Genomic DNA, 26,323 nt, shown 5'->3' with positions numbered 1-26,323 from the left:
AATTACGACTTATTCACATAGTAAGATATTGTATTACATATTATGTTACATACATAGAACCGCTTTTTATGTTGAATTATAAAGAGGTAAATAAAGAACTGAAAATTTTTTGTTTGCACTTTTGAGAACAGCGTCTTAAAATATAATTTATGAAAGTAACATAAAGCAAAACAACATTAACATCTATTATTATTTATTACATTTATTTGCTTTACGTATATAATAAAAAACAACACGAAAAAGATATGATTTTTATGTTAACAGCACAACAATCGATGTCTATTAAAAACATTATATTGCAGATAAAATTAAAAAAAAAATTTGTTTTTTTTAATGTAATGATTTATGTACTTATTTAAAAAATAGCTTTTCTGAAATTCTTATTTAAAATTTTTTATGTATTTATTTAAAGAAACAGCTGAACTGGTACAAATATATTTTGAAAAATAAATTTTATGTATCTAGTGTTACGATTGCAATAAATTGTAAATATGCTACATTATTTGTTCCTCAACTTAGTGTCCAGATAAACATTATACGACAGGAACCTTCGAATTCCTTGCACGTAATTTCAACCAGAAGCCTTCGACTGCCGTTATAGCGATTGTTCTCTTCTGAAACACCATAGGAACCCTAGTTCTAATGTCGGGTTCGAGATCACAACGCCAAAGTAGATAGAAAAGCATGACTTTTGCTTCCATTAGAGCGAACCTATTAGCAATGCAGATTCTGGGCCCGATGCCAAACGGCATGTAAACCGAGTTGTCCACATTCCCGTTAAGAAATCTTTCTGGATCAAACTTGTCTGGATGCGAATAGTATTTTGGATCACGATGCAGAGAAAAACTAGAGAACCATACACTGTCTCCAGGTTTTATAGTACTCGGTTCGCCATTTGGAGTTGCTGGTGGTAATTTGGTTTCTTTGACACATTTTCTATCAAGAAAAGCTCCTCCTGGATATAGTCTGAGAGATTCGTTTACTACAGCGTCCAAATACTTCATGCGATGAATGGCCTCGTAAGTAGGTTTTCCGTTAGTCTGTTTGAGAACATCGTCGATTTCCTCTCTCAATTTATTCTGAACATCGGGATTGACACCGACTTCATGCGCCATAAAACACATGGCTGTTGATATACCTTCGAATCCAGCGATAAAGAAAATGAATGCCTGAGCAGTCATCTCGTCGATATCGAATTCGGGTCCGCTATCTTTGTTTCTGGTCTCCATCATCAGTTGAATCATATCCGGACGAACAATTCCTTGCTCATCCCTGGCTTTCACAGTATTAGCAACAATATCTTTAAAAAAATTCTCTATCTTTGGACCAAACATTCTTAACTTGAAGAGTTTCGCAAATTGCGTAAAGTATCTATTCATCAAAAATACGAAGCTCACCCATTTTCCTCCAAAATTCAATGCTTTTCTTCCAAGAACAAAGAATTCGTTTTCCGGATGCTTAAAAGAATCTATGCTAATGCCAAAGGCGCACGTGGCCACCGTATCGTTGGCGTATCTGCAAAGTACGTCTTTCATATCGTACGTTTTGCCAATTTTTCCGGATTCGGTAGCTAAAGAATTGGCAAAGTTCTCAGCGCACTGACTCATAAGTTGAAACATCATTTTCATCTTGCTTGATGTAAAACTAGGGCTGAGAAGCTTTCGCATCTCACGCCAATGATCTCCTTGCAAATTGAACAGATTTTTACTAGCTATTGGATCAAGTTCACTTGCAAAGCCATTGTGGTCGGAAAAGTTGTCAAATTGTTTGATAGCCATCGTGGATATCAGCTCCGGATCACGGATAACAAAGGTTGGCGTTGAAAAATCGTAAAAACCAAAGTACTTTGCGTCCGGGAAAAGATTATATAATTTTTGTACGAGTTCCACGTGTGCTATACGTCCAAAAACAAAAGGTGCCATGTTGCCCAACAATGGAATCGGCTTTACATGCGGGATCTTCAATCGCTCGAAATAAGTTAATTTGCTTTTGAGAAAATAATATAAGCAAATACTTGCTACCACAATAGTCAGAAGCAGTGTAGATAACTCCATTATGTCAGGAATCTTCGGATTAGTTATACACGACGAACACAAGTTTTATTGATTACAGTTTCTAGTTATCGGTAATTTTTATTCTTGATTAATAAAAACAGATTTCCACACTCAATTGTTAGAATAGTGGTAACGACACTAAAAGAGAAATACAAAGTTGCTAATTACATTGTTGCACTTGTTTTTTCAATTGTCATTAGAGTTCTTTTTTAATTGGAAGTAGTTAATTGAAAGTACTTTGGTAGATTGTCGAGCGAGAACATGCACGCACCTCGCGAGAAATTCTTCGTCTGGCTGCTGCACGTGCGCCACGACGCAATTGATAACATTGAATGTGCGTAAATGCTGATGTCATTAAGCACTTTAACTCTTTCCTCGAGATGACGAAGCACTTCGCCGTTCTTAAAAACAGGTTTTATAGTAATATTGTCCTTTTTAAACACATTAAATTAAAAGTTAATTGGCTCTCATTTTACCAATGTAATTGTCTTTTTTCAATAGGGCAATAAATATTGTATTTTTTTCTGACTATTTATGTAAATAATTCATATTTGCATAAATTATTTTAACATTTTTGTAAATTTTTTAGTAATTCTATAACCAAATAAATAGTTGATACTTCTGTATCAAAAGCTTGATTAAAAATGAATATTTAATTTCTGTAAACCTATATAATGATATTTGATTGCAAAACATTAATATCTCTAAATGAGAATATATTTTCTTGGGGAAAAGTACTTAAATTAATATTTAGTTAATAAACTATTGCATAATTATTTTTCGATATTCAATTTTGAAAAATTGCACTTTTTCCAAATATTATAAATAAAACTAAATAATATTTTAAATAAAACACTAAATCATCTGTGCGTTTTATACTTACAGTATTCTGTCACTGCATTGTACGGACTAATTAAGAATTATTATGTAATAATAATAAAATCACATTGCATTATAGAGTTGCTGTATTTAATTATAACAAGTATATGAAAAACTGTAAATTTCTTATTCGTACTTCCGAGAAATTATTGGAGAGGTTTACTTTACCTTATCGAGGACAAAAACAAATTTTTATAGGTTAATTAATATTTTTGTTGTATCCAATGTGCGCATTATTTTTAATATATATATATATATATATATATATATATATATATATATATAATATGTAATAAATAAATACATATGTAATAAATAAATATTTTTCTTGGAGAATATGTGAATACTTTATTAGTGTTATACATATCTTAATTATGTACATGTGAATGAAGAATGATAATTATGAATGAATCTTGGTAAGCAAATCTAAAGAAACAAATTCTGCTGCAGAGTCTGTAATAAATTTTTGATTTCAGACTGGCAACCAACTTCACACAGACTTTGTAATATCTGACGATGTTAGCAAACTGCTGCTAAAAATTTAACAAGTGTCGTTCCATGCCAGTAGATTGGCAGCAAAATTTAAATAGATTATACTGTCAAAATCTAACGGTAGAAATTGTGCAACGCAGTATTACGATATATTGTTAGCAGAAATCAAACAAGATCTGTGCTATCACTGAATACAATAACACTGAATACAATAGCAAAATTGTTAGATAGTTCCATCTCTCATATGATAAATTTATCTATATTTAACCTTAACTATATTAAAATTATATGCTCAAAATTCAAACATGTAATAATTATTTTTGTAGTTTTATGCATGCATTTAGCGAGACATGTTTGCTTTTTTGCTCTAGAGCCGGTCTTATCGCTGATTGACTTCATCGGCTGATTAAATTTAACAATAACCAAATGCGAAACTTAAATTTGATCGTATCACTTTTACTTGTCCATTTCCTAAATTTATTTATGAAAAATATAATATTTTAGAATTATAATTAAATGACTTTTTAAGTAAATAATAAAAAAATAGGTTAGAGATAATCACTTTCAAATTTTGCAGTTAATAATTTATAAATTTAATTGACCGATTTTTCTAAACATTTTTACATACATATAACTATTTGTAAAGTTAAATATACTAAATGTTAAGCTGTTTATAACATTTCTTGATATACTTAGATTGAAATTTAATCAGAAGAACCATTCAATATCAATATGAATTACAATATAAATTTTTGAATTAAATTACATTAAAAAAAATTTTAGATAACATTATTTAATTCAAGAATTCAAACTAAAATTGTATATCTAGAAATATAACTCGTAAAATTAATATAATAAAATTAATATAATAAAACATAATTGACGTCATCGACATCCATTATTACTTATTAAATTTACCTTACTCTCTAAACTTCGTAAAGTAAAAATTATTCAAAAAATTGTACAAGCTCAATTTTCACTCTTTTAAAATAACGATTACTCTATGAAATGTAGAATGTACATATAATAGAAAACAAAAATATACGTAATTTATATAAATTTATATTAACAATATTACAATTACTGTATTTTATAAGTACATTCTTAACGTAAATAAATTTTGAATAATTTCGCTTTTTTTAAATGTAACGATACATATTTAAAAAATAGCTTCTCTAAAATTTTTATTTTAATTTTTCTTTTATTCAATTAAGGAAAAAGCTGGACTTGTATAAATAAATTTTAAAAAATTAACTTTAAGTATAAAATTCCACATTTGAAATACATTATAAATATACTACATTACTGTTCATCATTTTGTGTCCGTTAGATAAACATTAATTTGTAACAGGAGCTTTTAAATTTCTCGCACGTAACTTCAACCAGAAACCTCTCTTTGGTACCAGAGCAAATGTTCTCTTGTGAAACACCATAGGAACACTGGTTTTGACGTCGGGTTCAAGATCGCAATGCCAAAGTAGATAGAAAACCATGACTTTTATTTCCATTAGGGCGAACCTATTAGCAATGCAGATTCTGGGCCCGATGCCAAACGGCATGTAAACCGAGTTGTCCACACTGCCGTTAAGGAATCTTTCTGGATCAAACTTGTCTGGATGCGGATAGTACTTTGGATCACGATGCAGAGCAAAACTCGAGAACCATATGCTGTCTCCCGGCTTTACAGTGATTGATTCGCCATCCGGAGTTGCTGGTGGCAATTCGGTTTCTTTGACGCATTGTCTGTCAAGGAAAGCTGCTCCTGGATACAGTCTAAGAGATTCGTTTACCACAGCATCCAAATACTTCATGTGATTAATAGCTTCATACGTAGGTTTTCCATTGGTCTGTCTGAGGACGTCATCAATTTCCTCTCTCAGTTTTTTCTGAACATCAGGATTGACACCAATTTCGTGCGCCACGAAACACATAGCGTTTGATACAGCATCGAATCCGGCTAGGAAGAAAACGAACGCCTGGGCAGTCATCTCGTTGATGTCGAATTCGGGTCCGCTATTTTTGTTCCTGGTCTCCATCATCAATTGAATCATGTCCGGGCGAACAATTTTCTGCTCATCTCTGGTTTTCACAGTGTCGGTAACAATATTTTTAAAGAAATTCTCTATCTTTGGACCAAACATTTTTACGTTAAAGAGTTTCGAAAGTAGCGGAAAATTTCTATTCATGAAAAACGCGAAAGTCAGCCAGGGCCCTCCAAAATTCATTGCTTTTCTTCCAAGCATGTAGAATTCGTTTTTCGGGTGCTTAAAAGAATCCACACTGATACCGAAAGCGCACGTGGCCACCGTATCGTTGGCGTATCTACAAAGTAGGTCTTTCATATCATATGTCTTGCCAGATTTGCCAGATTCCGCTGTCACAAAATTGGTAAAGTTTTCGGCGCACTGACTCATAAGTCCAAACATCGCTTTCATTTTGCTGGATGTAAAACTCGGGCTAAGAAGCTTTCGCATCTCGCGCCAATGGTCTCCTTGCAAGTTGAACAAATTTCTACTGGCTATCGGGTCGAGAGTTTCATTCACGAAGCCATAATGATCGCAGAAGTTGTCAAAATGTTTGATGGTGATCATTGAAATTAGCTCCGGATCACGGATAACGATGGTGGGCCTTGTAAAATCGTAAAGGCCGAAATATTTTGCGTTTGAAAAGCGATTGTATAATTTTTGTAGAATCTCTGTTGGAGAGTCACGTCCTAAAATGAAAGGCGCCATGTTGCCCAATATTGGTATCGATTGCACATGTGGGATTTTCCGTCGTTCAAAGTAAAGTAATTTATTTAGGATAAAATAGCAAATACTCGCTATTAGAATAGTCAGCAGTAATGTAGACGGCTCCATTATTGAAGGAATCTTCGGAAATTATACACGAACACAACGTTCTTTATTACAGTTTCTGATTGTCGATAATTTTTGTTTCCTTTTGGTGGAAACAATTTCCACACTCTTGATTGTTTCAGTAATGTTAATAACAGTAAAAGACAAAGGTAATATTGTTAATTACATCACTGCATTTGTTTTTCTAACTGTCGTCAAGCTTCTGTTTAATTAGAAATTGTTAATTTAGTAAATTATTTAGAAAGAGACGCACATGCAACGCGAGAAATTGTTCGACTGGCTGCTGTAGATGCACTACGAAGCAATTAATAACATTGATTGTGCGTAGATATGAACGTCAGAAAATCACTTTTATTATCTCTGGAATGACTATGCACTTTGCCGTTCTTAAAAAACATATTTTTATCGATATGTAAAGTATTATCATCAATCTTTTTAATCAAATTGTATTTGCAATCAATTGACTTATGCCTTTTTCCTTCAACACAAATTAAATTAAATTTCAGTATAACTTACTCTTTATCTTTTCTTAGTTTTAAAAATCGGAAAAGTAAATAAAGAGTAAGTTAAACTGAAACCAAAATTAATCTACATTGGTGGAAATGGGCATTATTGTAACAATTGTTATTGATTAATATTTTTAATATAATAATACTTATAATATTTTCTCTAAGTATTCATATAAATGATCTATATTTCCATTAATTTCTTTAGCCATATGTAAATATAAAAGTAAAGAAATATGAAATTTTATATAACTCTTTCATTTGTATGCTCTCCACACAATTTATAATTCGAATATAAATTATTTATATTCAACATTTATATTTCAACCTTCTGTTTAATTTAGCTTTCAATATTATAAATTAAATTATTTTAATTGACAAGGCTAATTAAATTCACTGTTATTGAACGCGTGGATATAAGGTGTGATAGTTTATCGAATACTGATGTGATGATTCTCAGTACAGCTGTATGCATAAAACATATTTGCAACACATGGAATGCATTCCTCTTTGTAAAAATAAATGGCCTTGCGCAACTGTGAATGTCGTAAGAGATTATCATATCAGTTTAATGCAACATAGTCTTTTAATAAGTCGTAATATCTTATTGATTTAAGATTATTGTTAATCATATATAAAGTTTATCATTTGCGAATTGAGTTTGATTAAAGACTTGCTGAAGAGATATGGATATTCTCACTTCCATTAAATCATCATTAAATATCTACTTTTGAGTAGAATAATAAAATATTTTATTTTAAATTATGAAATTATTTAGCCGTATCAAAACTAAAACAAAGAAGAAAAAAAATATTTATTGAAAATTATTTTAATAATATGTTAATAATGTTTTTTGTGTTTCATTAATTAACACATTTAATCTACAAACATATTAAGTCAATTAATATTATATTAAAAACATTATACAAAGTGTCCCAAAATTCTCGCATACATAATATTAATTTAACACGAATTAAATTGATAAGCAATTTAATAATATTATAATTCTAACAAGCACCTTAAAACATTGTAAAGAATAATATTGTAAAAAATATTACTTCAGAGAGGACCTCGCGAACCTGGATCTGTTATATTCCGTCATAAGATCTTGTATTCCATTGCATGTTATTATTTTAAACATTGCACAATTGCGTATAATTAAATTGTATTATTAAACTAAAGGGGGTATTCTCTCTCTCTCTCTCTCTCTCTCTCTCTCTCTCTCTCTCTCTCTCGCTTTTAGTACTATCTGTTTTCTGAGCTCATTTTAAAGATAAAAAATAATACTCTTCACAAAAAATCATGCTCTCCCATTGTGACATTTACCGCTTGATCTGTGTATTTTGTCAAATAATAAAGTAAATAAAGTAAAAGTAATAGAATAAATAAAGTAAAAGTAAAAAATTCGTAAAGTTTTCACAAAATTAAGATGATAAAATGTGTACAGATGCGAACATCATAAAGCCTCTGGACTATCCCCTTGAAATGTGCCTCGCTGTTTCTTCGAAAACATACTCTTATCAACATGCGAAGCATGTTGCAAGCAACGTTTAACAGTGTATTATCAGTTCTTTTTTTAAGAATAAGGTTAGAGGCCAATTTCACTTTAGCAGTATCATTGCCTAAGACTTTGTAATAAGACAATATCTTCTTCTGATTAATTATGACACGTAAACAATTTATATTATTATAACAAATATTCCAACTTAAATTGTAAAACAAAATAAATAGCTTATTCTTCAGCAGAAAATATTTGATAAAAAATTGAAATTTTATTTCCGTAAACTTTTAACTTTTCCTGTATTTAATTGTAAAAGTTAATATTTTAGCAGGAGAATACATTTTGTTTTAGAGAATAGAATTTTAATTAATACATACTTAATAAATTAATTAGCATTATAATTTTTTTATTAAATTTTAGGAAGTCCAAACTATATGCAAATAAATTAAACACTTTATAATACTTTTACATCGTGTACCTAGTGTGCTACTATTTATTACATTGTGAATTGAATGAATTCTTTATCTTATTATCACAGTTAGTAATAATAAGATCATGTTTTGTAGACACAAAGTCGCTTTATACACTTTATTGCAAAATATAACAAAACAATTGAGCACACTTTAGAAATAAAAACTGTAAGTGCTTATAATTTCGACAGAGTTTTTGTCAAACATTTATTTTATCTGGCCAAAGATAAAAGCAAATTTTTATTAACATTGTCTGATTAAACATTTTTATTAGTTTTAACATATACAATTTAAAAGAACTTTTCAAGAATATTTATGATTTGGTAGTGTTACATGTACGTTGTTTATGTTATTAAATGTATAATATTATAACTAATTTTGTCTCAATTCTCTTTATCTCCTTCTTACATAAGTACATTAATATATTTTATGTTGATAAAATATGTTAGAGGACAAGAGGGTAATGTGGCACCCATTTTCATTTTATTGAATAACTTTGTTTATAATTATTATTTTCTATTGAAACTTGAATGATTACATTCAAAACTTGAACGAACATTCAAAATGTTGTTTGACAGATTCTAGATTTACAGTAATGAAATATTTATTATTTAGGACGTGATTTATAAAAAACTAATGCACTGCATAATCGATGGAAAAAAAAGTAGTTGTAATATGGCTACGTATAAAAATAATTTAAAAAAATTAAATTTGTTTAAAAGAAACACAGTACCTTGTTACAAAATTGTATATTTTTAATTTTCCATTGTTTAGAATTTTCCTGATTTAGAATTTTTCTTTAGAAACTTTAGGAATACCATTAGCAATTTTATTAGAAATATTATTATTATATCCTGGGGATATTACTTTATCCCTGTTTAACATTAAACAACAAACATTATATAATATTTCTAATGTTTCTAAACACTGCTTTCTGGAATAATAATCGATTTATTGAAGAAATATTTTAATATAAAAATTTTGCTTAAAAAACCATATTAACAAAATTCCATGTTATTATTTTAACTTTGTATAATTTGAAATGTGTACAGCCAAATAAAAGTTACAAATTAGAAAAAAAATGAATTATAAATATACAACATTGCTGTTCTTCACTTTGTGTAATGTTAAATAAACATTAATTTGTAATAGGAGCTTTCAAATTCCTCGCACGTAATTCCAACCAGAAACCTCCTTTGAGTTATAATGCAAATAATCTCTTCTGAGACACCATAGAAACTCTATAAGTTTTGACGTCGGGTTCAAGATTGCAACGCCAAAGTAGATAGAAAAGCATTACTTTTACTTCCGTTAGAGAACCTGTTACCGATGCAGATCCTGGGCCCGATACCAAATGGCAAATAGACCGAGTTGTCCACACTGCCGTTAAGAAATCTTTCTGGATCAAACTTGTCTGGATGCGGATAGTACTTTGGATCGCAATGCAGAAAAAAAGTCGGTAACCATATACTGTCTTCCAATTTTACACTGATTGATTCGCCATCCAGAGTTGCTGGTGGCAATTCGGTTTCTTTGACGCATTGTCTGTCAAGGAAAGCTGCTCCTGAAGCAGCTAAGAGATTGGCAGTCTAAGAGATTCGTTTATCACAGCATCCAAATATTTCATGTGATTAATAGTTTCATACGTAGGTTTTCCATTGGTCTGTTTGAGAACGTCATCGATTTTCTCTCTCAATTTTTTCTGAACATCAGGATTTACACCAACTTCGTGAGCCACGAAACATATAGCGTTTGATACAGCATCGAATTCGGCTACAAAGAAAATGAACGCCTGGGCAGTCATCTCGTCGATATCGAATTCGGATCCGCTATCTTTGTTCTTGGTCTCCATCATCAATTGAATCAGGTCCGGACGAATTATTTTCTGCTCATCTCTGGCTTTCACAGTGTCAATAACAATATTTTTAAAGAAATTCTCTATCTTTGGACCAAACATTTTCAGGTTTAAGAGTGTCAAAAGTAGCGGAAAATTCCTATGCATAAAAATCGTAAAGGTCAGCCAGGGCCCATCAAAATTCATTGCTTTTCTTCTAAGCAAGAAAAATTCTTTTTTTGGATGCCTAAAAGAACCCACATTGATGCCAAAAGCGCACGTGGTCACCGTATCGTTGGCGTATCTGCAAAGTAGGTCTTTCATATGTCTTGCCACTATTTCCAGATTCCGTTGCCACAAAATTGGTAAAGTTTTCAGCGCATTGACTCGTAAGTCCAAACATCGCCTTCATTTTATTGGATGTAAAACTCGGGCTAAGAAGCTTTCGCATCTCGCGCCAATGATCTCCTTGCAAGTTAAATAGATTTCTACTGGTTATCGGATCAAGAGTTTCAATCATGAAGGGACAGTGATCGCAGAAGTTGTCAAAATGTTTGATGGTGATCATTGAAATTAGCTCCGGTTCTCGGATAACGATGATGGGCCTTGTAAAATTGTAAAGGCTAAAGTATTTTGCGTCTGGAAAGAGATTGTATAATTTTTGTATAATCTCCGCTGGAGAGGCACGTCTTAAAATGAATGGCGCCATGTTGCTCAATATTAGAACCTATTGCACATTTTGGAATTTTCCGTCGCTCGAAGTAAAATAATTTCTTTAGGATAAAATAGTATAGTCAAATACTCGCTATTAGAATAGTCAGCAGTAATGTAGACGGCTCCATTATAAAGGGAATCTTCGGAAACTATACACGAACACAACATTCTTTATTATAGTTTCTGATTGTCAATAATTTTTGTTTCCTTTTGATAGAAACAATTTCCACACTCTTGATTGTTTCAGTAATGTTAATAACGGTAAAAGACAAAGGTAATATTGTTAATTACATCACTGCACTTGTTTTTTCAATTGTCGTTTGTCAAGCTTCTGTTTAATTAGAAATTGTTAATTTAGTAAATTATCTAGGAGGAGATGCACATGCGACGCGAGAAATTTTTCGACTGGCTTCTGTACGAATGCACTACGAAGCCATTTATAACGTTGTATATCCATAGAAATGAATGTCGCAAAATCACTTTCACTATCTTTGAACCATGCACTTTGCCGTTCTACTTAAAAAGTTCTTATCAACATGTAAAGTACTATCCTCATTTTTTTAAATCAAATTGGATTTGCGATCAACTGACTTATGCTTATTTCCACCAACGCAGTTTAACTTGCTTTTTATCTTTTCTTACTTTTCAAAATTGAAAAAAGGTAAAGAGTAGGTTAAACTGAGACCAAAGTTAATCTACATTGATGGAAATGAGCATTATTGTAACAATTGTTATTGATTAATATTTTTAATATGATAATAAGTATAATATTTTCTCTTAAGTATTCATATAAACAATCTATATTTACATTAATTACTTTAGCCGTATGTAAATAAAGAAATATAAAATTTTATATAACTCTTTCATTTGTATGCTCTACACAAAATTTATAATTCAAATATAAATTATTTCTATTCAACATTTATGTTTCCATCTTCTGTTTAATTTAGCTTTCAATATTATAAATTAAATTATTTTAATTGACGAGGCTCATTAAATTTGCTGTTATTGAACGCGTGGTTGTAAGGTGTGATAGTTTATCAAATACTAATGTAATGATTTATCGTACATCTGTATGCATAAAACACATTTGCAACACATGAAATGCATTCCTATCTATGGAAATAAATGGACGCGGTAAATCTTCTCTTAGACTACGCATTTTGTATGAGCATGCAACACATTAGAACAGAATTTATTATCACCGCTTTACTGACTGTTCGAAATTTCTCTACAAAACTTTTGTATGAGTAACAAGACATAAATATATGTATGTAAATATATACATATATACGTATATAACATGATATTATCCACTAAGGGAAAATGATATATAATAAATGAAATACAATATTGTAAAGAAAGAGCATGATTTTTACAAATGTAATAATGTACTCGACAAATAATGCGTACAATTATTTATATAAAAAATGTATTATAAAATTAATAAGCTCAACAATACTCGTATATATGAATTAAAAAAATCTATTCCAAATATTTTTTAAAACTGATTACATTAATTAATATAATAATTATATTTAAAAAATCATTGAAATAAAAGTGTCTAAAATAATTGCATTAAAAGTGATTAAACAACATAGTTGCTTTTTATAAAAATATGCATAATAATACATATTTATAATAAACAGAATACATATAAAATTTTTATACAATAATTTTTTCTGCGCTTTTATTTTTCATACTTTCTCTCTCTCTCTCTCTCTCCTTCCTTTAATTTTCCATCCTAATGTTAAGATAAAAACTGTAAAACGTGACTAGAAAATAATTTACAAAACCTATTTTTAACGTATAATTTTATATTTCATGTTTTATAAATATTATAAATATTTATTTTCGTTTTCAGCTTTATATCAATTCGCTAAACATTAGCGAGCATTTACAGATTTCTTTTTACGTAATTTCAATTAAGAGTCTGCTGTCATAAAGAATATCATTTTATTCAGCATCATTAAAAATAATATTAACAGCTTAGAAATCATGATCGATCTTTTTATCCAATTGGCAAAATAATATCAGATTCGCAACATGAAAACATGCAAGATAATGTTAATTCTGCTATCAAATATATCTATTTTATTATCACAACTAAATTTATAAATTTTTTTAATTTCTTGCTTATAGAAGCTTCGTAAAAATTCCACCATTAAGATAGCTTATCATTCTGATATGTTATCTGAAATGTAGGTTTTATTTTTTATCGATTAATTTTGCTTCTCTTAAGTGCGCAACTGTGAACGTCGTAAGAGATTATCACATCAGTTTCACGCAACATAGTCTTTTAATAAGTCATAATATCTTACTGATTCAGTATGATTATTGTTATTAATACATGAAGTTTATCATTTATAAATTGAGTTTGATTAAAGACTTATTGAAAAGACATGGATATTCTCACTTCAGTTATATCATCGTTGAATACCTACTTCTGAGTAGGATAACGAAATATTTATAATAAATTGTGAAATTATTTAGACGTAGCAAAACTAAAACAAAGAAAAAAGATATTTAGTGAGAGTTTTTTAAATAATATATTAATAATATTTTTTGTGTTTTATTAATTAACGCATTTAATCTACAAACATATTGAGGCGATTAATAATGTATTAAAGACATTATACAGAGTGTCCCACAATTCTTGCATACCTAATAATTAATTTGACACAAATTAAATTAACAAGCAATTTAATAATATTATGATGCTAACAAGCACCTTAAAACACGGTAAAAAATTTATTGTAAAAAATATTACTTTAGAGAGGACCTCAAACTTGGACCTGTTTACATTACGTGACAAGATCTTGCATTCCATTACGTGCTCCATTATTTTAAACATTGCACAATTGCGTATAATTGAATTGTATTATTTAACTGAAGGGGGTATTCTCTTTTTTAATACTAATTTTATATATTTTCCTGGGCTCATTTTAAAGATGAAAAATAACGCTCTTCACAAAAAATCAATACCTTTATGAGATTCACTGCTTGATCTGTATATCTTGTCAAATATTCATAAAATAAAGTAAAAATAAAAAATTCTTAAAGCTTTCACAAAATTAAGATGATTGAAAGTGCATAGATGCGAACATCATAAAGCCTCTTGACTATTTCCTTGAGATTTGCCTCGCCGTTCTTCGAAAACATTCTTATCAACGTGCGAAGCAATGTTTAACAGTGTATTATCAGTTCTTTTTTTAGGAATAAGGTTAGAGGCCAATTTCACTTTAGCAGTATCATTGCTTCACATTTTGTAATAAGACAATATTTTCTTCTGATATCTTTTTCTGATTTATTATGACATGTAAAAAATTTACATTATTATAACAAATATTCCAACTTGAGTTCTGAAACGAAATAAATAGCTCTTTCTTCAGCAGAAAATATTTGATAAAAGATTGAAGTTTTATTTCCATAAACTTTTAACTTTTCCTGTATTTAAATGTAAAAGTAAATATTTTAGCAGAAGAATATATTTTGTTTTAGAGAATAGAATTTTAATTACATACTTAATAAATTAGTTAACATTTTAATATTTTTATTAAATTTTAAGAAATCCAAACTATATGCAAATAAATTAAACACTTTATAATACTTTTACATCGTGTACCTAGTGTGCTACTATTTACGATATTGTATAAATTGAATGAATTCTTTAGATAAAAAATGAAAGGGAAATGAAAGGGAAAGAAAATGAAAAAGTAATTTCTTTTTTAATATCAAAGTACCGTTTGTTCTTTCGAGAGTTTATTTGACAGAAATTTACATTATCTGTCTAAAATAAAAATAAATTGTTGTAAATTAAGAATTTTATTGCTAATTTAATGTGCATTATTTTTGACTGCCTAATTAAACACTGTTCCAAAATGTATAAATAGTTTTTCAGTGTCATACATACATCAATTATACCACTTATTTATATAACACCATAATCAATGTTTGTCTTAATTTCCTCTCTCTTTCTCTCTTCCCTCAATCTTATGTACTGACATATTTCATATATATGATTTGTTTATTATATTGAGAAAGTAAAAATATTTAATACACAACAATAAAAAGTATTCAATTATACATATATGTGTATATATACATGTGTATACACATAAGTAGATAACTAATAGAATATGTATTAAATATTATTTAACTTTTCACACGTGACTAAAGAATAATAACTAATCTAATATAATCGATTAAGAATAATCATTAATTCTACAATCTTTCATCAAAGTAATATTCTTTCTTACACAATTGTAGATCATATTGTGTTTTTTGTATTTAAAGAGTGCAAACATGCTTCATTATTGTTCATCAACATTGTGTCCGTTCGGTAAACATTGTGTAACTGAAGCCTTCGAGTTCCTTGCCCGCAACTTCAACCAGAAGCCTCCATCCGGTAGTGGGGCGAGTGATTTCTTATTAAACACCATAGGAACTCTAGTTTTAACATCGGGTTCGATATCGCAACGCCAAAGCAGATGGAATATCATGATTTTTGCTTCCATTAGAGCGAATCTATTACCAATGCAAAGTCTGGGCCCGATACCAAACGGCATGTAGACCGAGTTGTCTACACTGCCGTTAAGGAACCTTTCTGGATCGAACTTCTTTGGATGCGGATAATACTTTGGATCGCGATGCAGAGAAAAAGGCATGAACCATATGTTGTCTCCAGGTTTTAATGTGATGGGTTCGCCATCTGGAGTCGCTGGTGGCAATACGGTCTTTTTGACGCATACTCTGTCAAGTAAAATTGCTACCGGATACAGTCTTTGAGTCTCGTTTATCACAGCGTCCAAATACTTCATGCGATTAATAGCCTCGTAGGTAGGTTTGCCATTCGTCTGTCTAAGAACGTCCTCGATTTCTTCTCTCAATTTTCTTTGTACATCAGGATTGACACCGATTTCATGTGCCATAAAACACATAACTGATGATACAGTATCGAATCCGCCGAGAAAGAAAACGAATGCTTGAGCAGTCATCTCGTCGATATCAAATTCGGGTCCGCTATCTTTGTTTCTGGTCTCCATCATCAATTGAATCATGTCTGGACGAACGATTCCCTGTTCATCTCTGGCCTTCACAGTAGTGGCAACGACATCTTTGAAAAAATTCTCTATTTTTGGGCCGAACATTCTCAGCTTCAAGATTTTTGAAAGTAGCGAAAAGTTTCTATGCATAAAAAACTTGAAGGACATCCAGGCATCAAAAGTCATTGCTTTTTTTCCAACCATAAAAAATTCATTGTTCGGATATTTAAAAGAATCTGTGTTGATGCCAAAAGCGCACGTGGCAACCGTATCAGTGGCGTATCTGCTAAGTAAGTCTTTCATATCATACGCTTTGCCGGTCTTTCCAGATTCCGTTACCACAAAATTGACAAAGTTCTCGGCGCACTGATTCATAAGTCCAAACATCATTTTCATTTTGCTAGATGTAAAACTAGGACTAAGAAGCTTACGCATCTCACGCCAATGATCTCCTCGCAGATTAAACAGATTTTTAGCAGCTATCGGGTCGAGAGTTTCGTTCACGAAGCCATAATGATCGCTGAAATTGTCAAATTGTTTAATGGCAATCGTGGAAATCAACTCCGGATCACGGATAACGATCATGGGCTTTGTAAAATCGTAAAATCCGTAGTACTTTGCGTCCGGGAAGAGGTGGTATATCTTTTGCATGAGCTCCATCGGAGCGATACGTCCAAAAACAAACGGTGCCATGTTGCCCAACAATGGAATCGGCCGTACATGCGGGATCTTCAGTCGCTCGAAATGAGTTAACTTGCTTATAATAAAATAATATAAGCAAATACTTGCTACCACGATAGACAGAAGTAATGTAAACAGCTCCATCGTGATAAGAATTTCCGGATCGATTATGCAAAAAGAATACTAATTGGGATTTTTTATCACCAGTTCTTGTTAGGATTGATAAAATTATTTTCACCCTTGATTGTCACAGTAGTGTCAATAACGTGAAAAAATTATTGATTACATTTGATGCACATTTTGTTAATTTCAGTATTATTAAAAACGGTTGAGAGACTAGCTAGCGAGAAGACGCACACGCCTTGCATGAAATTCTGCGACTGAATTACTGCGCGTCAATGAATATGATTGAAAGTGCGTATGTATATAAACGTCGTACCAATCACTTTAACTATCTTCTTGCGATGACGGTGCATTTTACCGTTCTTCAAAAACATGTTCTTATATACACGTACTAGTCTTGTTTTTTTTAAACAAATTCCGTTAGGGATAAATTGGCTTTTATTTTATCTTGATTAATGTCCAATATTTTTTAGTAAGACGATATTTCTTCCTAAAATTTTATGGCATATCTTTGGTTAATTTAATGTACATATAATAATAATTTTTAATAACATACAATAACTTTTAATTAAAAAAATTAAATATTATTATTAAACACCAAGAACCGCTGTGATTGACATAGGCCTTCTAGTCTCATGTTTTAATTTTGCCAGTCCGATATGACGTATTATTGTCCAAATAATAACTAGAATGTTGACCTACTGCGTCTTTCGTGAATTTATTTTTTATTGACGTGTTAACTTTTCGTTACGTTCTTTATTAAGTGAGTCAAGTGAGTTGAAGGTTAATAGATGATACATGGCATTGACGTATAACAAGTCTTGTCTAACTTGTGATAAAATTGAATAATGGAAGATAAATATATTTTTGTAAAGAGAACAAGAGACAGTTGTTTTTTCTAGAGAATAATTTTTTCAATCAATTTTGTAATTTTTGAGAAAAATATGAATTGAAATATTGCTGATTCCTATATTAATTAGACACATGTAATATCTTTAAATATATTTATATCCATGTATTCATTAACATTGAAGAAGATTAATGGAAATAAAAAAATATTACAACTCAGACAAGAACGCCTTCTACGGTCGCAGCTAGAGCTCCGTGCTTGTATTGTTTGTGTGATTTTATATACTTTTCTCAAATTTCTAAACAATTTTTCAGGAGGAAAAAGGGTTAATATTAATTTCAATCTTAATACGTGATATTACTAAATCTTGTTGATTGTAGAGCTGTGTTATGACTGAAAAAAATTTCGGCGCGCAGTTCATTGAATTTAAGGAAAGTATATAAAATCACACAAACAATAAAAGCACGGAGATCTAGCTGCGACCGTAGAAGGCGTTCTTGTTTGAGTTATGTTGTTACAGTAACGATCAAATATCTTTCTACTTTAAAAAAAATATTAATAAAATGATTAACTAAGTAGGTCTTTTCCAATTAGAAATTGGCGTAGAATCGATTTCTATTGAGATATGTTAGAACTGGAACGTCTTAAATTCAAATAAAATTAACAGTGTCGTTCTCCGCAACGAATGTTGTATTTCATCACAATAAATAAAATTTTACCTTTTGTTAAATTTTAACTTTTATATTTGTTGGTACGAAATTTCTATTTTATGCTGTGAATAAATGCTATTTCCATGTTAGTCGTTGAGAATAGAATAATAACCATTAAACCTTCAAGAATTGAATAATAGTTAGCCTGACAAATAACTTTATCAAAGTGAATAGAGGTTTGCAATTAAGGACACAGCGTTCCATCAACTAAATGTGGTAATGATGAAAATGGTGATTTGAGAAATGAATAGGCACTTATGTGATATGTTATTATGATTGGCACCCCAAGGATCCTCTTAAATAATCCTGTTAATATTTTATATGAATGCGGGATATCAATGAATTGTTGATACGTTTCGCTCGTGTTAATTGAATGAATGACCCTTTCTTCTCTTATATAATAAATATGTCAAATGTTTTCTTGTAAATAATTTTATTTACCACTATTACTAATTTACTATAAGTATATAAATATAATAGATATTTTAAAATATTAATGAAATTGTCCAAATTAATCATCCGTTTGCTGTTTAAATTCAAATATAAATTAAAATAATTAAAAATCTTTTTGTCTTAATTACTCACAGAATTACCGAATATGTAGTCGTACCATGTGTTACATTTTTAAAATAAACTTTTCATAGAAGTTTTGTATTTTATGAGTTAAAGTAAAATAATTTTATGTTACAATGCAAGTTATATTTTTGATGTAGTTTTACATTCAAATAAATTAGAATAAAAATAATCAGCGGTTTATTATAAATTAATTGAATGAATGTGTAGTGAGAAAAATATGATTTCTCAAAAAGTCTCCCTTCTTTTGTGTAACTTGCGAAAGAATGCATGTTTATGAAGTATGTTTAAAAAAAACACTGCTTTATGCAAAAATTGTACGTGTATATAGTTTAGCCGCCATGCGTTAATGAATACATAACGCTGCACTTTGCATATTACTCGTTCATGTTTATTTCAGTTACTATCTCACACCATGTGAACCTCACGTATGTGTATAATTCACAGCTTTGTGGCAATTTATATAAAATTGTACTCCATATAAATTGTTTGCTAAGATTTCAATGCAAAGCAAAATGTGAATGTGATGTGTAACAAATGTAAATCAATAAATTTTGAATAAGTCCGTAATCTATACAATTTTGTGATAATTTCTGATAAAATCAACTAGAATCAGAGATTATGTCGTGTTTTAGTAACAAACTGATGTAATGCCTCTTTCTCTCAGAATTCCTTTTTATGTATAATATAAAAGGTACAAAAATTTGAATAAAGCTATACCTACAGTTGTTTTCCAATATTATTGATGTATACATGCTCTTTTATCGAAAAATAACTGTAAATATTACTTTCATATTTATTTCACGTATTTGAAATGTTTCTTACATTTTTTATTGGAATTTTTTTAGGAATAGGTAAAACAAATGGTATTATATTAAAACGCATTATATAATGTTAACGTTGTATATGAGCAAAATCTAATAAGAAAATTGACACAGCTAAATGTATGTTTGTTATATAATTTATGACTAGCATGTTTGAACAAGATAATTAAAAACCTAATCAATCGTCTATCAATGTCTGTAATGATTATTTGTGATATAATGATATAAGTATGTAAGTATAGCTTTTTTAAAGAAGATATTAGATTTACGAACATATTTACAATCATTTCAGATAAGCTTTTAAGTTGAAAAAATAACGCAACTTTTTCACATTTTTTAATAAATTATATTTTGTTTAAATTAAATTTAAATTATATATATATTTTTTTGTTACTTTTTTATAATATAACACATTGATAATATGAAATTCCTATACGATATATACAAAAATGTTTATTGTATTAATAATGCAATAAATAAAATTGCATATAAATGTACTACTTTATTATGTTTAAAATGATAGTAGGTATATGTATTGGCGTTTTTGCTTTTAAAACTACGCGATAAATCTGCTTCATTCCAAAGTAATTTTCTCGAACATAGCCAACATTTATGTATGAATGGGTCAGCTGTGTAGCAAACAGAACGAGGTAGACAGGTTTTAGTGATAATATCGATATCAAAGAAGATAATATTTTACGAAATTATTTTCAGAGTGCCAATAGCAGCAATAACGGCGGCGGCGGTAATATGAATCTAGTTTCACTCGTGGGCACGAATGGAACGCGAAGACCACCTTCCCAGCAATCATCGTTTCATTCGTCCAAGAGCCATTCCCGGCATCAACCTGCATCTGCTCCGCCGTCGACACCCCGGAACGTCTGTCAGATGACCGAAATAGAAGCCCCGTGTATACGTAAGTTGGTCTATTGCGACGTGAGATTCGAGCCTCTAAGGAATCTCTCGCATACCTACGTAGTATACCTTGTAAAATGAGAATCGCGCGCTCTCACGGTAAGAAATTATATCCGTTATAAACATACTTGTGGAATCCTTTGCGGAATTCAAGATAATTCAAGATTCTTCTATCTTTCTTTCACAAAGTAGTTTTCTTTTGCTGGCGTAAATATTATTTTTTGCGCGATACTTGTAGCTATTATTAAATGGTCTGGCGTTATTAAAATCATAAAATGACTTGATAAAAACTTCAAACGTTACGATGAAAAGCGAGATGTACCTCATAATAATTTCAAGTTTTATATTTAGTAAAGTTAAAAAAAAAATATTAGTTTCAAGCTATAAAATAAGCTTCTTACTTTTATGTTTCTGCATAAACGCAACTGCTACATAGAATCTTTTATTTCGCAGACGTTAGGTCATCCTGTCGGAATCTCGGATCAACTAGATTCAATCAAGAGAGCATCACTAAAATGCTTGTGCTTATTAGTACAGTCTTCATATTGCTTAATCTACCGAGGTGAGCCTTTTCATTATATCTTTTATCTAGCTTATAATGATCACTTTAATACGCATACTACTAACAAGTATTATATTATATCCGTATCAAATCGCTTGATATGCTCGATATAAACAAGACTATTACGCAATTTGATACTGATACGTATATTTACTAAGTACTTAGTACGTATATTAAAGTGCTCGGTGTATAGTAAACCAGATGTATTTTATACATTTTATACTTTTTTTATATTTTTTTGCGTTCCGGATTTCTATTTATAAATTTCATGTGTTTATTATATTTGATATGATAATTGTGAATCTTTTTTTATAGCTCAGAATATGTATAAATAATTAAATCTGCATAGATAATTAGATTAGATTGCTATAAGCATTGTTTCCTTAATGCGATTACAGAACATTTAATCATCACCTACGCAAAAATATTTGGAAACATATCAAAATATTGTAATCATGGAAACATTACATGTAAATTATTGCATTACTCAAGTGATTTAAACTCAAATAATATAGTTGACATATTTAATGACAGAAATGGATTTGAGCTTTTAGTTTAATTTATTCAAATTTTATGTAATTTATGGCAGACTTTCACTATTAATGCTATTAATAAGTAAAGTAATAAATAATTTAACTACACTATATTACTTATTATATCAAAATAAGAAAAAAAATTCAGAGATGCTGTTCTCAATGTGTGTAAATATTTGTACTCTTTTATAAAAAATATTTATAATTTATTTTTTTTATCGCAAAAACGTTACAAAAAATGGAAAAATAAATCTTGTTAGAATATTCATAATAAGCAGTAAAAATTTACGAATTTTTTTCAAAGGAGATAAATTGTGAAGCAGATGTAAATTGCAATTTATGATGGAAATGAAACGCCTAATACTTCTTGGTAAAATCAAATTTGCACAAAAATTACATTACGAGTCGAGTTCTCACTCTATTTCAGCTACGTGATTCGTCTATGCGTGTTCTTCTTCACTCTGGCGAAAAAGAATACACCGGAGACACTCTGGTGTCTTCAGCAATTTTTCATGCTGCTCTATTATACAAACTTCAGTATCAACTTTCTGCTGTACGCCATGTGCGGTATCACGTTCCGTCGATGTCTGGAGCAGATACTGCGCAGAATCCTAAAGAGTATGACTCGGTATCACTGCAGTCCGCAAAGGTATATATAATTTACATTCCATCTTTTTGTTGAAGCTCCGATACAGATAAAATTAAATCGTTAATGATGATTATCAGGGAATCGGTAAGTCCGTGAAACATCAACGCTCTTTGGCCGATAATTCTTCTCTGGTGCGTTTGGCTTTAACCAAAGCTTTAAGCCACATTGTTGAAATTTTTGCGGGCGCATATCCAAGGGTAAACAGAAGGTAATCCTGTTTGTTGAATCGCTTTGAAAGGGCGAATAATTTGTCGGACGCTTTACGCATCTGTGACTTCAAGTTCGATGATGATGGATCTGACGACGGATTTGACGAGAGATTTGTCAGAAAATAGGAAAACTCAAAATGGTATAAATACTTGACTGATATATATGATTCATGCGTCTTGTATGCAATTGTATGATAATATAGATTCATAATTGCTGTATGTGAATAACAAATTCGGCGATTATGTTTGAGAAAATCCATTTTTCTTCTTGTAAAAGTCCCAAGATAATAAGACAGCAAAATCGCTGTGAAATATTTATGTGTCGAGTTTTACATTTTGTTAGATTTTTTTAAATCTTTTGATTTCTTTCAAATTAAACAACATACTGCAATATGTAAAGAATAGATGAATTTGATATCTCATTCATAGATTTTCGCTTTAACTGTATTTGCAATCTCGAATTGTCACATCAGTAATGACCAATGTTCTGTTTTTATATGTGCTTTTTGAGAGAGAGAGAGAGAGAGAGAGAGAGAGAGAGAGAGAGAGAGAGAAAGAGAGAAAGCATAAAATATTCATGTATTCATGAAATCAATTCTACGAAAATATGAATTATTAATGTAAGAGAATTGTCATTGGTTAAAAATTAACGAATAAGACAATAGTTTTCAAATTAAGGGACTTAATTTAAAGATAATCGTAAAATCTATATCGTTTTCCTATTATTTAAAAGTCAACAAATTTAAGATAATTAATTTTTGTATGGAGATAGTGAAATAAATATATGAATTTTTTCAAGCATCAGTATATTTCTTCTGAAATATAATATATATTAAGTTGATATTGACATTTTTTTCAACTGCTATATTCATAATATGTCCATTTGAGATTTCGAAGATATACCAAAGAAAATAAAAAAGTTTCCTATTTAATTTTATGTAAAATAACAAACCAAGATTTCAGTGATGATTTCAAGTAATATTTCTTTGTAAACTTTCTTAGATAAAGATATTAACTGAAAGACAAGATTTATTTTAAACAGATTATAGAATAAAAGTTTAAATGTCGATGCTTTTTAAAAGTGTTATTCGAAAAAATAATTGTTTTAGTAAGTTAGAAAAGATTTTGAGATTTTTTCTAACCAAAAAATGCGCTTTTCTAATTAAAGTTTTCCTAACGTTTTATGACAAATTTTGCACGCTGATAAAATTTAACGTATTATTTTGCTATTAACATAATTAATTAAAAGTGATATAAAGTTATAAAGAAATAAATGATCAGAAATGCTGCCAGAAATATTGTAATTTTTTCTCGAGAGAAAAACCATCGAAAACAATAATTGCATAAATGTTATTGACGTGTAATTCAAACACAAAAGAAATCGAGTTGCCGCATCCCTTTCGCGTAGTTTTCATTTTTTTGTGCGATTAGAACAGAGATCAATTCATCGGCAACTCGTCTGGGGAAATCACAGAAAAAAAATTTTTGATGTTTCATCTGTAACACGGAGAAGAAAATATTCTTTTGGGACCATGCAAATCTACTTAAAATCTCATATAGATCAGTTTCCATGAATCAGTTTTCCATGAATTTTCTCCTACGGATTTGTGCTTCATACAATGCTAATAAACAGAATTGTTACTTCGGAAATTTTGTAGTTTAACACGTATAATCATTACGAGTACAATAAAAGTATTTATTTCACGTATAACAAAATCCATTCGTTTCTACCAAACAATCGTGTTGTCGATATACATGTGGATGTTAACAATAATCAGTTTTTAAATGTCATAAACTTTTACTGAATTTATAAGACAATCATTCATATAAAGCAATTTTATTATTTTTTACTACGTATGTGAAAAGAAATTAAGGAATGAAAACTATTAAAACATTATATACACATACACATATATAAACACATATTTATATGAAAAAGTTGCAGAGGTAGCATATTGAATAAGATTAATGAATAGTTTTCTTGAATAGATGGCACCGATAATAAATATTATAATTGCTTGTTTATATAAGTTAATACACACATGAACACAAAATTTTGTTATTTTCTTTTTTTAATATAACAATTTTTTTTTGCTATTCAATCATTTTCAAATAAAAACCTTATAGTGCAAACCTCTATAGTTATAATACTTTTCAATAGTGGTATCAATATGAATACACGTGTCTATATATTTTACGCGTTTTTTTTGCACAAATAAATCTGTACACGTGTCGTTTCTTTAAAAATACAAAATAGATCAATAAATATCAATATTATAACACCAATATTATAATTTCTTATTCGACAATTTATAACTGTTACATACAAAATTATAATATTGATATTGTTACTATTAACTGGTGTTTGTTGAAGGAATGTCATAAATATTATATAACTTTCTCATACATTTAATTCGTATAAATAATGTAAAATGCCATATATAAATTGATTAATTCGGCTGTTCAACTTTGTCAAAAATCTTTTTTCTTTTTATGCATTAAATATCTCATGCATTGCATTTTTTATCATTTATAAATCATAATTTATATATTTTAAAGGTGTGTGTATGTATATATATAATATATTATAAATTATTATATATATTATATATAATATATAAATTATATTACATATTAGCAAATTTGCTAAATAATTTTTTTTATCTTGCAATATCTGAAACACGTTTTAATTTAATAATTCACATTTATGTGCATTGCATAATATATCATTATAGCAGTATACAGCAAAGATCTATTGAAAGAGATTCTAAAAGTCAAAGTAAACAAATCGATTCTATATTGTGACATTTGTTTTTGCCAGCAAATCTTTTTTATCGGCAAAATGACTAAAGGTCACTAAATATCATATCGGAAGATGCACGCAAATACGTACACAAGTCATATTCTAATGTGTATCAATATTCTGTATGTCAGTAATTGATTATATATCGAATAATTTATAATGGAATATGTAATGTGTAAATATAAACAGATATTCTATAAATTTCTGTATCTTTTTTATAAAAATATATTATAGCATGCTCCTATTCCATATTTGTTACTTAGATAGAGTATGCATATTAAAAATAAGAATAGAGTTTAAGATAATAATAAAAAATCTATATATGTATATATACGTATATACGATACATGTGGTTAACGTGTTGTGCATTCCTGTATATAGTATAGGTACTGTATATGTTTAAGAAAGGAATATGTGTTAAACATATATGTATATATGTATGTATCTTTATGTTGCGTGTATATGTATCGTTTAAAGGGTACTGGCTAAAGTAACTAATTGTAAGTAAGCGAATCTCACGATGGCTATACGTTTTATCGTG

General features: G+C 29.5%; 5 protein-coding genes and 1 pseudogene across 10 annotated transcripts in view; 1 reads left to right on the top strand and 5 right to left on the bottom strand.

The window, feature by feature from the left end:
• LOC105207590 (pyrokinin-1 receptor) overlaps window positions 1–24,452 on the top strand; it is a 119,805-nt gene extending 95,353 nt beyond the window's left edge. For all 5 annotated transcript variants that reach the window (XM_039457530.1, XM_039457529.1, XM_039457528.1 and 2 more), the window contains 4 exons: window positions 20,826–21,027; window positions 21,480–21,588; window positions 22,549–22,770; window positions 22,848–24,452. In XM_039457530.1, the coding sequence (XP_039313464.1) occupies window positions 20,826–21,027; window positions 21,480–21,588; window positions 22,549–22,770; window positions 22,848–22,866 (552 nt within the window). In that variant the 3' untranslated portion in view covers window positions 22,867–24,452. The remainder of the gene's footprint in view (window positions 1–20,825; window positions 21,028–21,479; window positions 21,589–22,548; window positions 22,771–22,847) is intronic.
• The window catches only part of LOC113003340 (dynein heavy chain 1, axonemal), a 132,388-nt gene that overhangs the window by 74,399 nt on the left and 31,666 nt on the right, over window positions 1–26,323 (bottom strand). The window lies entirely within an intron of this gene.
• Window positions 472–2,534, bottom strand: LOC105207595 (cytochrome P450 9e2-like). Of its 2 annotated transcripts, XM_011177141.3 has the most exons (2): window positions 712–2,534; window positions 472–614 (listed from the first exon to the last, which is right to left on the bottom strand). In XM_011177141.3, the coding sequence occupies exons 1-2, from the start codon at window positions 2,052–2,054 to the stop codon at window positions 596–598; spliced, it is 1,362 nt and encodes a 453-aa protein (XP_011175443.1). In that variant the 5' UTR covers window positions 2,055–2,534; the 3' UTR covers window positions 472–595. The 2 variants fall into 2 exon arrangements, with proteins under 2 accessions (XP_011175443.1, XP_011175442.1); XM_011177140.3 differs by having other exon boundaries at window positions 472–2,336.
• LOC105207593 (cytochrome P450 9e2) lies at window positions 3,256–6,813 on the bottom strand. Its single transcript, XM_011177139.3, has one exon. It carries the CDS (start codon window positions 6,281–6,283, stop codon window positions 4,763–4,765), a length of 1,521 nt encoding a protein of 506 aa, XP_011175441.1. The 5' UTR covers window positions 6,284–6,813; the 3' UTR covers window positions 3,256–4,762.
• Window positions 9,774–12,013, bottom strand: LOC105207592 (annotated as a pseudogene).
• LOC105207591 (cytochrome P450 9e2) lies at window positions 15,026–17,438 on the bottom strand. The gene has a single exon (XM_011177138.3). The coding sequence runs from the start codon at window positions 17,173–17,175 to the stop codon at window positions 15,619–15,621; it is 1,557 nt and encodes a 518-aa protein (XP_011175440.1). The 5' UTR covers window positions 17,176–17,438; the 3' UTR covers window positions 15,026–15,618.

The sequence above is a fragment of the Solenopsis invicta genome, chromosome 14 (genome assembly GCF_016802725.1).
Source record: "Solenopsis invicta isolate M01_SB chromosome 14, UNIL_Sinv_3.0, whole genome shotgun sequence".
Classification (NCBI taxonomy): Eukaryota; Metazoa; Arthropoda; class Insecta; order Hymenoptera; family Formicidae; genus Solenopsis; species Solenopsis invicta.
Note: the sequence above shows the minus strand (reverse complement) of the source record. Positions and strands in the feature narration are given on the sequence as shown.